Raw genomic sequence first — 14,668 nt, 5'->3', positions numbered from 1 at the left:
CTCTCTTCGAAAAGACGGAGGAGTTCGAGTGGAAATGGAGGTCTGCGAGCCACGGCTCCTTGCAACACCTTGATTCGCATATCAAAAGACTGAATCATCCTCCAAAGCTTTTCGATGCGTGCCATTTCGAGCGTCCCTGCGTTTTCTAACTGCTGTTTCACATAAAAACTCAGCACTTCATCAACGCTCAGCTTTCGATAGGAGCAGAAGGGAACAACGCGCGTTTGGAACTCAAAAGGAAGCGTGTCTACGTTCTGGATTTCATTGAGTAGCTGGAGAACGAGCTCCTCGTTTGATGGCAGCTCTGCGGAGGGGGAAGGCAGGATGAAGAGGGAAGAGGCCGTTGCCAAGGTGCAAAGATCGTTTAGGTAATGGTGGATTTTGAGGATGTGCTCGATTTGCTCTGTGAAGTGTTGTCTTGGAGCAAATGGGAACTCTGCGACAATGCCAGTGAGAGAGTGCAGGTTTTGCAACAGTGTGAGCAGACGATACGTGTGTTGGAGAGCCGAAGAATCCATCTGTAGCTGCTGCTCACAATACTTCTCGACCCATTCTATAAAATGGAGTTGATCCTGATCTTCCGATCGAGGCAAAACGTCGAATTGAAGCCACTTTAAAAGATCTTCTTTGAACGGAAAACCTTGGATTTGTCTCTTGCTGATAAACCGAATAAACGACTCGAGCGATCCTTTCCAAAGAAGAGAAAGCTCAGAGAACCATTCAAGCGATTCTTTCGAGGCGATCGAAGGAGAAAATGTATCCCACAGACAAAGAACCGCCTTCACGTTTCCGTTGTGAAGGAAATAATCCTGAAGTTCCAGTAGCGTCATTTGACAGAAACGCTACAACGTCAACAAACGATCAAGCGAGCAAACCTGCCACGACTGAGCATTGATGTGCTGTTTGTTGTACAAAAGTTTCGTGAATAAACTCCACTTCAGCGAAATCACTCGCATCCGCTTCTGATTCTCATCTTTCACGTTCTGTTCGCCGAACCGAATAATCTCGAAGGTCGTTGCAAATGACGGCAAAAACGCAGACGAGAGAACATACAGAATCAAATCGCTTTGTGCGGCACGAAGGAGCTGAAACAGCTCTCCACAATCCACAGCAGGAAACGTCATCCAGTCTTCATTCCCGAACTGCTCCTTCCATTGCTGGAGAATCCACTGCACTTGACGGCGATGAATCAACGCAAAATCTAACTGATGGATCGTAGCAAACTCGTAGGCCTGCTCAAACGAATTCTGTTGAAGAAGCATCTACATCCCAACGCCAACGAATCGGTTACCACAAGTTGCTGCAATTCGGTGGCGATTTGAAGCTGGTAGAGAGTCATCGTTGTGCTGGATCGCTGGTTTTCTTTTCGGTGGATGGAATGGCTTAACAGCATGAAGGAATGATGATGGCAAGGAAGAAAGCGAAGCCATTCGCCTCGATCTTCCTCTCCCAAAATTGCCATTGCGCCGAATCGAATGGAGGCTGCAAGAAGAATCTGCTCTTCGTTGCGTTGAACGATCGCTAGCACGGTGGCTTGATGAAGCGTAGGAGACAAGGACGATGGAAGAAGAATCGCATCCAGAATGGAGTGGTGAAGGAGGTAGGAGAGAGGCGATAAGGAAAGGCGATGAAGACAAAACAAAGAGCCATCATCGTACAGAACGAGAAGAAACATCCCTTCGATGTAGATTTTGGTGATGAATCCGCCATGCAAGATGCCGTGAGGAAGATGCGAAACGATTCCTGTGTGATTATCGACCAGTCGAACGCGAATTAAATCCTCCGTTCCTTCGCCTGCAATGAAAAACGAGTCGTTTGATTCCATTGCGAAAGAGGTAATGCGGGAAAAAACGTCGTGAAAGCTGAATCGAAGCAGACTCGCTGTGTTTCGTTGCGTGATTAAGGAGCTTGTGTCTTCGGACTCGAGATACTGGCGAAGAAGCTGGGTGCTCAAATCACTGAACAAAAGCAGATCGCAGTCATATAAGAGAGCGATAAGAAATCCGTTTTCGTCCTTATCCACCCACTGCAAAGCAAGGAAGCAAGCTCCTTGTTCTGGAGGGGACAAATCCAGGCGTTGCGAAAAGAGGATTCCACGCTGCAACGTACAGACATGGAGTCTGCCGTCTGAAGTGCACACAAAAAGAAATTGACCAGACGAATCAAAACAACATTGCTATGCATCAAATAGGATTCTCTAACGTATACGTCGATTTTGGACTGAAAAACAATCGGTTGGCAGCACAATTCACTCTTCCCATCAGTCGAACGAAAGCAACGCAACGTGGAATCCACTGCAACACAGTCTATTTCTCCGTCCTCACAATCGCAGCTGCAAAACCGTACATCTACGCCTAAACACGCAAACGAGTGCGAACCTGTGGAGTCAAAGTAGAATGTTTCTTTAAAAACAGCGGATTTTTGAAAACTAGATTGAGAGGCAACATAAAACCATACAATTTGTACGCGCGACCACTGGACTCTAGATCTGGGATCGAACTGTGATTGTCGATGGTATCTAATTCCATTAATTTATAAAATCAAACAACCAAATCGACAAGGTATTGTCATGTGTCGTAATCAAAGGAACAAAACAGAAGCCAAGATAGCTCAGTTGGGAGAGCGTATGACTGAAGATCATAAGGTCAGGTGTTCGATCCACCTTCTCGGCGCTTTTTTGCTTCTATTTTCTTATTCAACTGTAACTACTACTATTATTATTATTATTAGCACACAAATTTTGTCGCTCTACTTTCCTTATTCAACAAACAATCCACTTTTTCCCCTTTATTTTATCATACTGTTCAGTTTCGTCAATGTACTTTCCCTTCTCCAAAGCAAGGAATCGCGGAGCCCTATTCTTCTTCATCGTCACTCTCGGCGCCTTTTCGCAGTCATGCATGCTCACATCCAACTGGGACGCGAACACAAGACCGCAACGCGGACAACGGAATCGCAGTCTACGTTGCACGCATTCCCAGCAAACTACTCTCCTTTTTGCTTCTTCAAGATCCTAAACTCCTCCTCCTTCTTCTTTCGAAGAGCGAGGATGAGACACTGCGCTTCACGACGAGGCATCTCGACCACTTTATCCTTTAGGTCTCGATAATAACAAAAGTAAAGATGGCCCAAGTCCAAGATGGCTTCGCTGAGATTCAAGTTTGCAACGATGCGAGCCATGTTGGTGCGAGCTTCGATTTTCTTTTTGTCTTTGTATTCAGGACGTGTGTTTTTGTCCTCACGACCTGTCTAGCGATAAGACACGGGTGACGAACCAACTTTTGATAGACCCATCTCGATGTTATTTTGTAAACGTTGGTAATGCTTCGCATTTCTACCCTGTGGAGCAGCCAACCCTGTTCCGAGATTAAAGGCATCGGACCTAAAATCGATGATTCCTTAGAAAGGAAACATGCAAGGATTGAACGCTTCACCTCGCTGAGATGTATCTTCCTCTCCTTCAAAATTACGAGTCCAATCTCCTTCATAGAGCAAATTTGATATTAGAGTATTTCCGCAACCTAAACTCGAACTGAATCCCAGTGAATACATTTGCAAATTAAATCGCCTGTGTGCTCGTCTTTTACGAATTTAGTTGGGTCGTTGTTTCCACATTTACATTTGATAAATTGACCTAAAGTCCTCAGTTCTATCCATATCTCGTACGTTGATCTGCTCTATGTGCATCTTTAGGTAAACTATTACGTTCTTTTATTTCCTTTTCTATTTCCTCTTTGACAGTGGAAAGGTCACTCTTCACCTACTGTATGAGCTATTTTGTGTTACAACTTACACTTTCATAATCGACGCCCGCCTCGTTAACGATCAGGTGTTCGATATCGTCTATCGAAGTGTTTTCATTGATCGGATAATAGCTCATAATATTGAATAATCCTGACTTTCTGCTGAAAGAGTATAAGAAGACTATTTTGAAGTATTGAAGTTTGAAACCCAAAACAGATCCGAAGTAGTATAGTGGTTTAGTATTTCCGCCTGTCACGCGGACGACCGGGGTTCGATTCCCCGCTTCGGAGTTCTCTTTTTTCATTTTTCTATTTTCAATCACTTTCTGTTATCATTTTAATGTCATCGACTCCCCTTCTATCTCTCTCTCTTTTTATATCTATCAAACAACCCATTCCTTCAATTGTGTATTTATAAATGTAACGAAAGATGAAGCCACTTGGTCTTGATTAATCTGCTGTTTCAAAATAATACTCAAGAACTGCTTTCTCCAGTTCTTCAGCTGCATCAGCGTGACTCGTTTCATCAGCACCACGAACGTCGACGTTCCTGACACATGGATCTTGCTTCCAATCAGCCCTCCATTCATCGTCTGCTCCTTAATAATGTCCTTCACGATCGTATCCGTAATACTATTCACAAACCCCACATAGTCCGCAGTGTTCAGCTGCTCTGCCTACCATTCATTCCAATTCCTTATTCACTACTGGCGGATTCACAGCGACATGCTTCGATTTGGACTTCGTCGACGTCAGACTCTCCCACAACGCGTCCATCGGTACTTCCTTGGTTACGGGAACGTTCACGGTGCTCTGTTTGTCGAGGCCCAATCGCAAACTGTCCGCTGTCGCGTCCGGATTCTCGAAAATCGACGATTCCTCCACAGCACACACGCGGAAGAGAGGAGTGTCCCAGCGAGTGAGAGGGGAAGGAGGCTCGAAGCGGCATGCAAGATCTTGGAGCACTTCGTTGGAGTAGTGGGAGCAGGATTGGTTGAAAGACTCGATCGCACTGATAGGAGTATCGACCCAAACCACACAACGCGTGGATTTGCAGCAACGAGCAATGCAGTACATCTCGTAGCGGTATCCTTTGATAAAATTCATTGTATCCAGAATAACGTAATTGTCACTTCTTAGAATTCGGGATACTTGGGTTTTTATTACTTCATGAGTGTTCTTCTCGTCGAAAGCAGCTATAATTCATGTCAACTCGGAGGAGTTACTTCCATACGCACTCGAACGATCTAATTTCAGCGATTCCAGATTAATAATTGTCACCTCTTTATTTTTACCACGTATGTATTCCGCAATTTGGTTTGCATACGTTGTTTTGCCACTGCATGGCTTACCGCACATTACTACCAAAGGCCTACAAATTCAATCCTTTACATTGCTTATTACATGGCGAGTTTGTGCAAATACGAAATGCTAGTAAAAAATACTCTGAAATTATGGAATTACACAATTGCTATTCTCTCGAAAATGTTCTCTCGTTGCATTCAGAATGCAGTGTCTCTGTCCCTTATGAAAGGAGGAGGCATTCGGTTGATGTCCTCTCAAGCAAAAACGTTGTTTGAAAAAATAGCAGACAAAACCATTCCTTCTTCCATTATTTTTGAAGATGATAAGGTGCCAAATGGATTTCTGAAAATATGTAGTGTTGCGCGTTTCGTGATGTAAATCCAGCGGCACCCGTTCATTTCCTGGTCGTCCCCAAGAAGTGTGATAATCTGACACAGTTGAGATTTGTTTTTTTGATTGAGCTTGATCTATTATAGATGCGTGATGATCAGGAAGAATTGGTTGGTCACCTTATTCATGTTGCATCGAAATTGGCGATCCGAGAAGGTTTGGAAAATGGATATCGGATTGTTGTAAACGATGGCAAAGATGCATGTAACATTGCTTTCTGCTGTGTTTTTGATAGTGCAATCCGTGTTTCACCTGCATGTCCACGTCCTTGGTGGAAAGAAGTGTATTTGGCCTCCTGTATAGTAAAGCTGTTTGTTGAGCAACACTCTTGTAAAGTTTCCTAATGCCAAAGAAGAAACCGTCTGAAACTAAACCTACCACTCAAGAACAAAAGGGTAATGCGGGTAAGCAAACAGCGACAGCGGAACAAGTGAGTCTTGGGCAATGTGTGCCATATGTAGGAGAAGAAGGCAAAAGGACATAGACAAAGGGGTGCAGGAACAGTGGTGGTTTCGAAGGGAGAAGTACGGCCGCAGCAGCAAAATCACGTTGTAGGTAACAGTCGGAGGCGTGGTGATGAAAGAATGGCAGAGAACGCCATTGCAACTGGTTCGCGAATATTGTCAAAAGCAAAAACGCCCGATGCCTCAACTTCTAAACGCTTCTGCTCCTGCTGGTAGATTCGCGTTTGTCTTTAGTTGTATATATACTAACAAAATAGGATTCGTCTCATTCTCCCTGACCCCAAAAACAAAGACCGTGATTTAGTGTTTACGAGCAAAGAATCATTTCCTGATATGATTCTGGCTCGTAACTGTGTGTGTCTCCTCGCCCTCCACCATCTGCAGCCCACGCTTCCCCTGCACCAAAAGCTTCCTGAGCCCTACGCTTCGATGTGGCTAAAATTAACGGGCAAAAGCGACGCTGCCAAGCCCGCAAAGAAGGAAGACGAGGCTCCTAAATTCGTCTGCTCGATCTGCAACAAGTCCTTCGAAAAGGAACTAGGGTAGTTTCACCGAAATACTATTCCTCTAGTTTGAAAACGCATTTAAACAAGGAGCATGGCATCAAAAAACTCCCCACTCCCACCGACGAACCCACTCCTCCCTCCACTCCTTCCACCTCTATTTCTCCAGTTTCTCCAGTTTCTCCAGTTTCTCCAGTTTCTCCAGTTTCTCCAGTACCTCCTTCGACTGGGCGTGCTGCGCCCGCCAAAGTGGATCATCGCGAAGACAAAGAGCTGCAGAACTTGACGCTCGAGTCCAAAAGCAAATTCGTGTCGAAATACGATCAAATGATGGCCGAGGAAAGCCGGCGCGTGGCGCGGAGCCGCATCGCGAACCAGAAAGAGCTCCGGAAGCAGCTGCAGCGTCCGCCGCAAGTGCTTCTGAGCGACGCGAATCAAGAATTCATTCTGGGACTGCTGGAAGAGCAGAATTTCTCGCTGAAGGAATTCGATCCGGAGCATGTTTTGGCGGGCGAAGAAAAAGAATCGCTTCGCAAGCGGCTCTGCGAGTTGGGGTTTCCGGCTCCCGCGGTGGACGCGAGTTTGGAAGTCGGCAAATCATTGGACGCCTGCATTGAGTGGCTCTGCATGAATTTACCCGATCATAAACTCCCCAAGCAATTCCGAGCCACCGGAAACCAGATCCGAATGAGCGTTTCGACGCGATTCTCCATCGAAGATGCGATCGCCAGCGCCGGATTTGAGGCACAGAACGACGCCAACAAGCCGTTCGAAGCGAACTTGATCGCGGTCGTGCAGTCGATCCTTCCCTCCTTCCAGCCTCCCAATGAAACCGAAACGCCCAGCATGGAAAACGTGGAAACGGAGATCTCGTCGCTGCAGCTCATCTTCAACCTCGAGGGCGAAACTCCCAAAATCACGGTCCTGGAGAAGGAAAACGTGCAGTGCGTCCGCTTTCTCCACCCGAACGGCTCGCTTCTCTTCTGTTTCTCGCCGCAGCTCGGCTATCCGAGCCGGCCGCCGCTCGCGTTGCTTTGCTTCCCCGCGCTGGCGGCTTCGGTACGTCGCGCGTTCACCAAACTGATTTATTCGGAGTATGAAACGCGCTGCGAAGGCGTTCTCTACGAGATTGTCACGGATCTCGACGAGTTAGTCAGCAAGGCGAGGGAATCCGCGACGGAGGAGGTGAAACATACGACGATCCGCAGAGAAAAACCCGTTCACTCGCCTCCCAAACCGGTCGAATCCAAGCCTCGTCACCCGCGAAATCGCGTGCTGGACAAGTCCATTCTGTTCGGCTCGCCGTCAGCTCGCGTGAGCGAGCAGCGCGCTTCGCTGCCCATCACGAACTACAAAGCGAAGGTGCTGGATATGATCGAACACAACCAGGTCAGCATCGTTTCAGGCGGAACGGGCTGCGGAAAATCGACGCAGGTTCCGCAGTTTTTGATGGAAGCGTTCCGCGAAAGCGATCAGAAGGATCTGAATATCGTGGTCTGCGAGCCTCGACGTGTGTCTTGTCTCGGTTTGTATCTTCGCGTGATCGAGGAGCAGGGATTCGTTGCAGGGAATCAGTGCCCAGTGGGCTATCAAGTGCAGGGCGACGTGAAGTGCGAATGGAAGGGACGGCGTGAGCGATAGAGTGAATCGAAACACGGTGCTGACGTACTGCACGACGGGAGTGCTGCTCCGACGATTGCAGCACGACTCTCCGAAAGGAATCACGCACATTATCGTGGACGAAATTCACGAGCGAAGCGTGCTCTCCGATTTCCTCCTCTTTTTGCTCAAGCGAATTCTTCGGTCAAATTCGGACATTCGAATCATTTTGATGTCCGCCACGCTGAACGAAACGCTCTTTTCGGATTATTTCGGAGGCATTCCGAGTCTTTCGGTGGAAGGCCGTCTCTACAAGGTGGAAGAGCGTTATTTAGACGACATCATTTTCGACACACACTACACTCCCCACGATTTCATTAAAATGGACAGCGAAAGTGTTCGCGTTTCCGCCGATATGGAGGCGATGATCAGCGAATGGAACGAGAAGTACCAGGATTTCTACATCATTCCGCACATCATTCGCTACATCTTCAACTCCGAATCGCCGTGGACCGGCGGCGTCGTTCTCGTCTTCTTATCCGGCGTCGCCGAGATCAAAACGGTCGGCCAGCTCGTGCTCGAAGCCTTCGCGAACTCGCCGCTCGCCGTGGAAGTGATCGCTTGCCACGGATCGCTCAGCACGCAAGAGCAGCACCGTGTCTTCGAGGAGAGTCGCTCTGGCTATCGCGTAGACGCAGCGCATCGCGATCAAAAGCTAGGTCGTTCTCAGCACCAACATCGCGGAAACCTCCATCACCATTCCCAATTGTCGCTACGTCATCGACTCCGGCCGCGAGAAGCGCCTCGTTTTCAACCCCCTCAGCAACCTTTCCGAGATGAAGGAGGTCTGGGTATCCCAGGCCTCCGCCGAGCAGCGTAAGGGCCGCGCCGGCCGCGTCCGCAGCGGCTTCGTCTTCCGCCTGTTCACGCGCTCGCAGTTCCGCCGGATGGAGCCGTTCACTCCCCCCGAAATGCTCCGCTCCCCGCTCGAGTCGCTCTGTCTGCAGACGCTCCGCATGCAGCTCGGCGACCCGCTCGCCGTCCTGCGTGGCTGCATCACGCCGCCCTCCGCCGACAGCGTGCAGCGCGCCCTCGAAACGCTCGAGGAGATCCAGGCGGTCGTGCGGACGCCGGCCGTCGCGCTGACGCCGCTGGGGAACCATCTCGCCGACCTCCCGCTGGACTGCCGCCTCGGGAAGATGCTGATCTTCGGGTGTCTGCTGCGCTGCGTGGACGCCGTGGTGACGATCGCGGCGTTTCTGTCGCAGCGGTCGGTGTTCCGCGCGCCGATGGAGAAGCGGGACGAAATGATGGCGCGGAAGCGGCGGTTTGTGCATCGGTTCAGCGATCATATCACGCTGCTGCGCGTGTTCGAGGAGTGGCGCGGCGCGAAGAACAAGCGCGAGTTCTGCCGCCAGAACTTCATCAACTTCGAATCGATGCAGACGGTGGCTTTGGTGGGTCGCGGCGCTGCGTTTTGAGGTCTAGACGCGCAAACAGTACTTCGAGGAGCTCGCCAATATCCACTTCTTGCCGAGCGGGTATGCGCTGAACGACCCGGTGTTCAACGCGAACGGAAGCAACGAGAACGTGCTGAAAGCGGCGATCACCGCGGGACTGTACGCGAACGTGGTGAAGATCGAGAAGAAGGTCAAGTTCCACCGCACCATCGAGGGAGGATCGTTCGAGTCCACGCCGCTGGCGAAGGAGTATCGGATGTATATCCGGAGGGAAGTGCCCGGAGGCGAGGTGCAGCATGGATTGACGCGCGTGTTCATCCACCCCTCGTCGATTAACTTCGTGGAGCAGGAGTATAAATGCCCGTATTTGGTGTATGTAGGGCTGCTAGGGGTGACGGAGGATTGACTGTAGACCACGGTGGTGAATACCAGCAAGATCTTTATCAACGACTCCACGGTGGTGACGCCCTATGCGATTCTGCTGTTCGGCGGACCCATCGATGTGCAGCACTTGCAGGGAACCATCTCGGTGGACAAGTGGATCGAGTTCTCGGCGCCCGCGCGCGTAGCTGTGCTGATCAAAGGACTGCGGGGCTACATGGACCGTCTGCTTCTTGAGAAGTTCAATCAGCCCGAGGAGTCCATCGTGAACGATCCAGTGATGGAAGGCATCTGCAAACTACTAACAACGAATGGGATTTGACGTGTTTCCAACAAAAAGAGTGTACACAACAAACGATTCAACTACTCCACCACCACTACTCGTCCACACGAGCCTAAAATACAGTTAGATGGAACCGATGAAAATTGCAACAACATCCACTTCAGGATAGATCAAATATCACTGTCTGATGACTCATTGTAGAGATGTCAGAATTGATCAATTCATCATGTGGAATGGAATGTTTCTGATGAATGGCAAACGAAGCGACTCAACGCAAACGAGAATGCAACATACCTTCTTTCCGCGATCTATCTATATAGACATTAGTTTTTGGCTCTCTATTATGCATATCTAATGATATTCACAATGCTTATAATATATATAATATATATATAATGAGAAAATCAGTATTAAAAAGCTCTTAATACTCTCAGGAATCAAGAGAAAAAAGTTCATCCTATTCAACAAAAGACTCAGACAGCCAAGGTTGTATCTTCATGTAGAATTAGAAGATCAGAGACTCTAGTCGGATCGTCATCGTCAACAAAAAGAAAGAAAAAAGAAAAGAAATTGTCAGATCAAAGATGACACTAATTTTTGTAATCAGGGTTCATAGAGATTCCCAATTAGTAATACATCATCCAATTTCACAAACGACACACTCAGAAGGAAAGCAGCATTCATAATGATTTCACTACATGTGTTCATGATGAATATATTTTCTTCATTTGTGTACATAAAATATAGCTTCAGAACAATAGTAATTTTCATGTTGCACTCAAAGGTGTCCTAAGTTCCAATCATAAGCTACACGGTTCACACAAATGCTCCATATTGCAAATGCATACCTTTATCAACAAAATTATGAAAACTCCATTTTCCACTCGCGAGATACACGCGAGATCGCACGCCCATTGGACGCACCAGTTTATTTTTCAACAAACAAGTCACTTATGATACAACGCATACCATTATTGTACATGAGCCAACACAAAAACGCAGCTAGTACTACTGCTACTGCTACTGCTACTACCTCTCTACCGAGTCTTCTTCGTACGCCTCTTTCTACAGGTCAATTCTCCCGCCAACCACTACTGGAGACTTGATACTCGGCTCCGTACTCCCAAACGGCGCAGTCTGTGGGAGCAGATCCAATATTTCCATGTGAGGTAGCGCTTGAGAAGGAGGAACATTAAAGAGTGTGCGCAACGAATCGACCTGCTCCGGCGCCATCGATTGCGGGAACTCGACAGAAAATTCCACATAGAGAGCTCCGTATTGGGTTAGACTTCCCTCCACGGGCATCCCCTCATTTGGCAGAACCAATACGGCTCCTGGCTACAAATCAACGAGTGTGAACAGGGCTACGGTCACTTGGCACGGCGCGGCTCGCAATTGCAGCATTTTGCCGCTCAAGTGCTGTAGTTGTTTGGTAAATCCGCAGAGCGCTTCGCCAAGCGTAACACTCACGCGCACCATCAAATCGGCGCCCTTTCTGGAAAACGTGGGGTGAGAGCGCTCCTTAATGGCTAAAACTACGTCGCCTGCTGCGAGGCCGGGCGCCTCGTCAGCCGCTTGTGGAATGTGGATTTCGCTGCCGTTGCCCATGCCGGGCCGTAAGTAAATGCTGGCCTCTTTGACGCCCGAGACGACGCGGTTCCCGTGGCACACCGGGCACTGGAGAGCGAGGTTGAAGAGAGCTCCCTTGCCGCGACAATTGCGGCACTCGATTTCTACGATACGGCTGGTAAAGAAGTCCATCACTTCCATCTGGTTCGTGCCCTTTCCGTTGCAGTAGCGGCAGGGAGTGCGATACCCAGGAAACCCTCCTTCCCCGTGGCAATTCATACAGACAACCTTTCGTGTGATTTTCATGTTGAAGCTCTTCCCATGATAGAGATCTTCGAGAGAGCAGTAGACCTCCTTGCGGATGTCATCGGTCTTGTACACTTTCTTAGGATCCTCGTCAATGGTCGTGTCTCCGGTCAGGTCATACTTTTGACGTCTTTCGCTGTTCGATAACACATCGTATGCAGCCTGGATCTCCTGAAACTACTTTTCAGCAAGCAATTGTGACGAGATACCTTTGCAGCATCACCACCTCTGTCAGGATGGTGCTTTTTTGCCAGTGAGTAGTATGCGCGCTTAATTTCACTCTCAGTAGCATCTCTTGATACTCCTAAGACGTTATATAAGTGGTCATTGTTTGTTTCAAAAGACGACCGTCCAAATGACATGTCCGGAAGGCTGTCATCCATGCCATCAAATCTGAAAAACGGATTAAAGAACATACCCCAAATCGAAAGTCATAATAACAAGTTGGAAAAAGAAACTCCTGGACGTTCTAGAAGCTTTGTATTCAATTATTCTTCTGGATGCCCGTTGGCTCTTCGTCCTCTCTATCTCATCTCTAGTACGATTACTCTGCTTGGAAAGGTAAAAACGTGATTTCTGTGAAAGACTTTACGAAGCAAAATGTGGAGGAAGTACTCACAGTAGCCACTCGAATGAAGGAGCTCGTGGCAAAGAAGGGCGGATGTGACGTCCTGAACGTTTTCTTCATTTTGGGGGTTCTCAGACCTAGCACCGCGTTATGGCCAACGTGTTCCTCGAGCCCTCCACTCGTACTGCCTCCTCTTTCAACGCTGCCTTCTGCAGATTGGGAGGAAAGGTGATTACCATCCAAGAAGGTACTTCCTCCACCAAGAAGGGAGAGACCCTCCAGGATACGATGCGTTGCGTCCAGTGCTACTCGGATGTACTGGTTCTTCGCCATCCTGAGACGGGTGCTGCCCAACTCGCTGCCAAGTACGTTACCAAGCCTCGTATATCTTCTTCTTTTCATCCCTAATCCACAGTCATCAACGCGGGAGACGGTGCTGGTGAGCATCCCTCGCAAGCTCTTCTGGACATGTAATCCCATTCCTTCTCTTCGACCCAGGTTCACCATCTACAACGAGCTCGGCCACCTCGACAACATCGTCGTCACCATGGTGGGCGATCTCAAGTACGGTCGCACCGTCCATTCGCTCGCTCGCCTCCTCGCTTTCTACAACGTCCGTCTCAACTACGTGGCCCCTGCGAGTCTGCAGATGCCCGAATCCGTCGAGTCGGAGCTCGCGGCGCGTGGCGTTTCGCAGCACAAAACCGAATCTCTCACCGCGGATATTTTGAAGGAAACGGACATTCTGTACATGACGCGAATCCAGCAGGAGCGATTCGCCTCGCAGGAGGAGTATTTGAAGTACAAGGGAGTGTACGTGATCGATAAGGCGCTCGTGCTGAGCGGAAAGCCGACGATGCGCGTGATGCACCCGTTGCCGAGAGTCGGCGAAATCACGGAGGATGTGGATGAGTTGCCGCAGGCTGCGTTCTTTAGAGAGATGGAGAACGGAATGTACACCCGCATGGCCATCATTGCCTTGGTGACGGGAACGGCGAACGAGGTTTGCGAAATGGAGTTATAGTTTGATGTGTTTGTTGGATACAGTTTTGTTTCTGGGGGTTTGATTGATGGGGAGACAGGAATAAAATGGGATAATAAGGATTCTTGTTCACACAGTTTGTGTACCACAGTTTTTTGGTATGTGGTACGAGTTGAGGGCGAAGAGGATGAGAGAGGACCGGATCTGCGCCAAATATAGACTCTATCAGCGTGTTCATTCACTTCAATCATCACGAGAGAAGAAACCGAAAGCTGGTGGAAAACGCGAAAAAAGGCACATATCGTTCACAGGAAAGCTCGAAGTGTGCAGATTTGACAGCCGAGTTTGTTGCTTGCATTGTAGTTGATGATACAGGCACCTCCAATGATATCAGTTATTCGCAGACCTAGCAAAATTGCTATGGTTTGAATTGTTGTGTTGTTTTACGTGCTAGTTGGGTAACGAGATTTTGCAAAGCGAAGCAGATCATTTAAAAATCGACGTTTCTGGAAAGGATACAGCAGAAGTCCGCAAATTGGTATCTGAGCAGTGGTTACGCAATCTGCGTGAATATCTGAAAGACAACGGAGTCGATGATAGACGTATACAAGATAAAGATATAGAACCGTTTTATAACTTCTTTTTAGCCATGAAGTCGGTGTGTGTTTGGTTTGCTTGATCTGCAGGCGTTCAGCCAATCTGCTTATGGCAGGCTGTGACACATGTCCCCAAACCCTGTCTCTCGAAGAGTTGCAGCAGTTTATGGAGGAACATGGACTCAGCAAGCAAGACTCGCGTGAATCCTGCATCCAATCCGTCGAAAACTATCTAATGGAGCAGTTGCCAGGTTCGTTTCCTGAGCGTGGTACATGATCGCTAGTCATCGATTATTCCCCTAACGATCTTGCACGTCGTCGTTTTTCCGCGGTCGATTATTTCAATATGAAATTTGGGAAATGCACAACCTCCCGTCTGCGAGACATCCTCACGAACCACGAGCAATTCGTTCCAAAGCAGGGCAGTGAAAGCGAGTTGACCGAGTAGAACGCTGGCGCAGCGAAAGAAAGCGGTGATTGAGTTGATCGGGAAGGAGTTGCAGAAGGAGTTCGAAGCCT

At 48.5% G+C, this 14,668-nt stretch overlaps 6 protein-coding genes; 4 read left to right on the top strand and 2 right to left on the bottom strand.

Moving 5' to 3' along the window:
* Positions 1-4,126: 4,126 nt before the first annotated feature.
* GSBLH_T00006596001 (uncharacterized protein) lies at positions 4,127-5,102 on the bottom strand (the record flags this gene model as incomplete). Its single annotated transcript, XM_013041832.1, has 3 exons — positions 4,127-4,420; positions 4,452-4,939; positions 4,970-5,102. The coding sequence occupies 3 exons, from the start codon at positions 5,100-5,102 to the stop codon at positions 4,127-4,129; spliced, it is 915 nt and encodes a 304-aa protein (XP_012897286.1).
* A 45-nt stretch (positions 5,103-5,147) lies between these two features.
* Positions 5,148-5,741, top strand: GSBLH_T00003141001 (uncharacterized protein; the record flags this gene model as incomplete). The annotated part of the gene is made up of 4 exons (XM_013041831.1): positions 5,148-5,375; positions 5,405-5,494; positions 5,525-5,642; positions 5,674-5,741. 4 exons carry the CDS (start codon positions 5,148-5,150, stop codon positions 5,739-5,741), a joined length of 504 nt encoding a protein of 167 aa, XP_012897285.1.
* A 40-nt stretch (positions 5,742-5,781) lies between these two features.
* On the top strand, positions 5,782-6,448 carry GSBLH_T00006595001 (uncharacterized protein; the record flags this gene model as incomplete). The annotated part of the gene is made up of 4 exons (XM_013041830.1): positions 5,782-5,868; positions 5,900-5,962; positions 5,994-6,124; positions 6,160-6,448. The coding sequence occupies 4 exons, from the start codon at positions 5,782-5,784 to the stop codon at positions 6,446-6,448; spliced, it is 570 nt and encodes a 189-aa protein (XP_012897284.1).
* A 284-nt stretch (positions 6,449-6,732) lies between these two features.
* Positions 6,733-10,167, top strand: GSBLH_T00003140001 (uncharacterized protein; the record flags this gene model as incomplete). The annotated part of the gene is made up of 5 exons (XM_013041829.1): positions 6,733-8,015; positions 8,047-8,692; positions 8,724-9,461; positions 9,493-9,840; positions 9,877-10,167. The coding sequence occupies 5 exons, from the start codon at positions 6,733-6,735 to the stop codon at positions 10,165-10,167; spliced, it is 3,306 nt and encodes a 1,101-aa protein (XP_012897283.1).
* Positions 10,168-10,187: 20 nt separating this feature from the next.
* GSBLH_T00003139001 (uncharacterized protein) lies at positions 10,188-12,422 on the bottom strand. XM_013041828.1 has 3 exons: positions 12,213-12,422; positions 11,497-12,180; positions 10,188-11,466 (listed from the first exon to the last, which is right to left on the bottom strand). The coding sequence occupies exons 1-3, from the start codon at positions 12,384-12,386 to the stop codon at positions 11,194-11,196; spliced, it is 1,131 nt and encodes a 376-aa protein (XP_012897282.1). The 5' UTR covers positions 12,387-12,422; the 3' UTR covers positions 10,188-11,193.
* A 120-nt stretch (positions 12,423-12,542) lies between these two features.
* GSBLH_T00003138001 (uncharacterized protein) lies at positions 12,543-13,598 on the top strand. XM_013041827.1 has 5 exons: positions 12,543-12,680; positions 12,713-12,953; positions 12,987-13,041; positions 13,070-13,363; positions 13,401-13,598. The coding sequence occupies exons 1-5, from the start codon at positions 12,636-12,638 to the stop codon at positions 13,411-13,413; spliced, it is 648 nt and encodes a 215-aa protein (XP_012897281.1). The 5' UTR covers positions 12,543-12,635; the 3' UTR covers positions 13,414-13,598.
* Positions 13,599-14,668: the final 1,070 nt, after the last annotated feature.

Source organism: Blastocystis hominis, assembly GCF_000151665.1.
Source record: "Blastocystis hominis, Singapore isolate B (sub-type 7) whole genome shotgun sequence assembly, scaffold_26".
Lineage (NCBI taxonomy): Eukaryota > Bigyra > Opalinata > Blastocystidae > Blastocystis > Blastocystis hominis.
The sequence above is the reverse complement of the archived record's forward strand: the minus strand, read 5'-3'. Positions and strand labels throughout refer to the sequence as shown.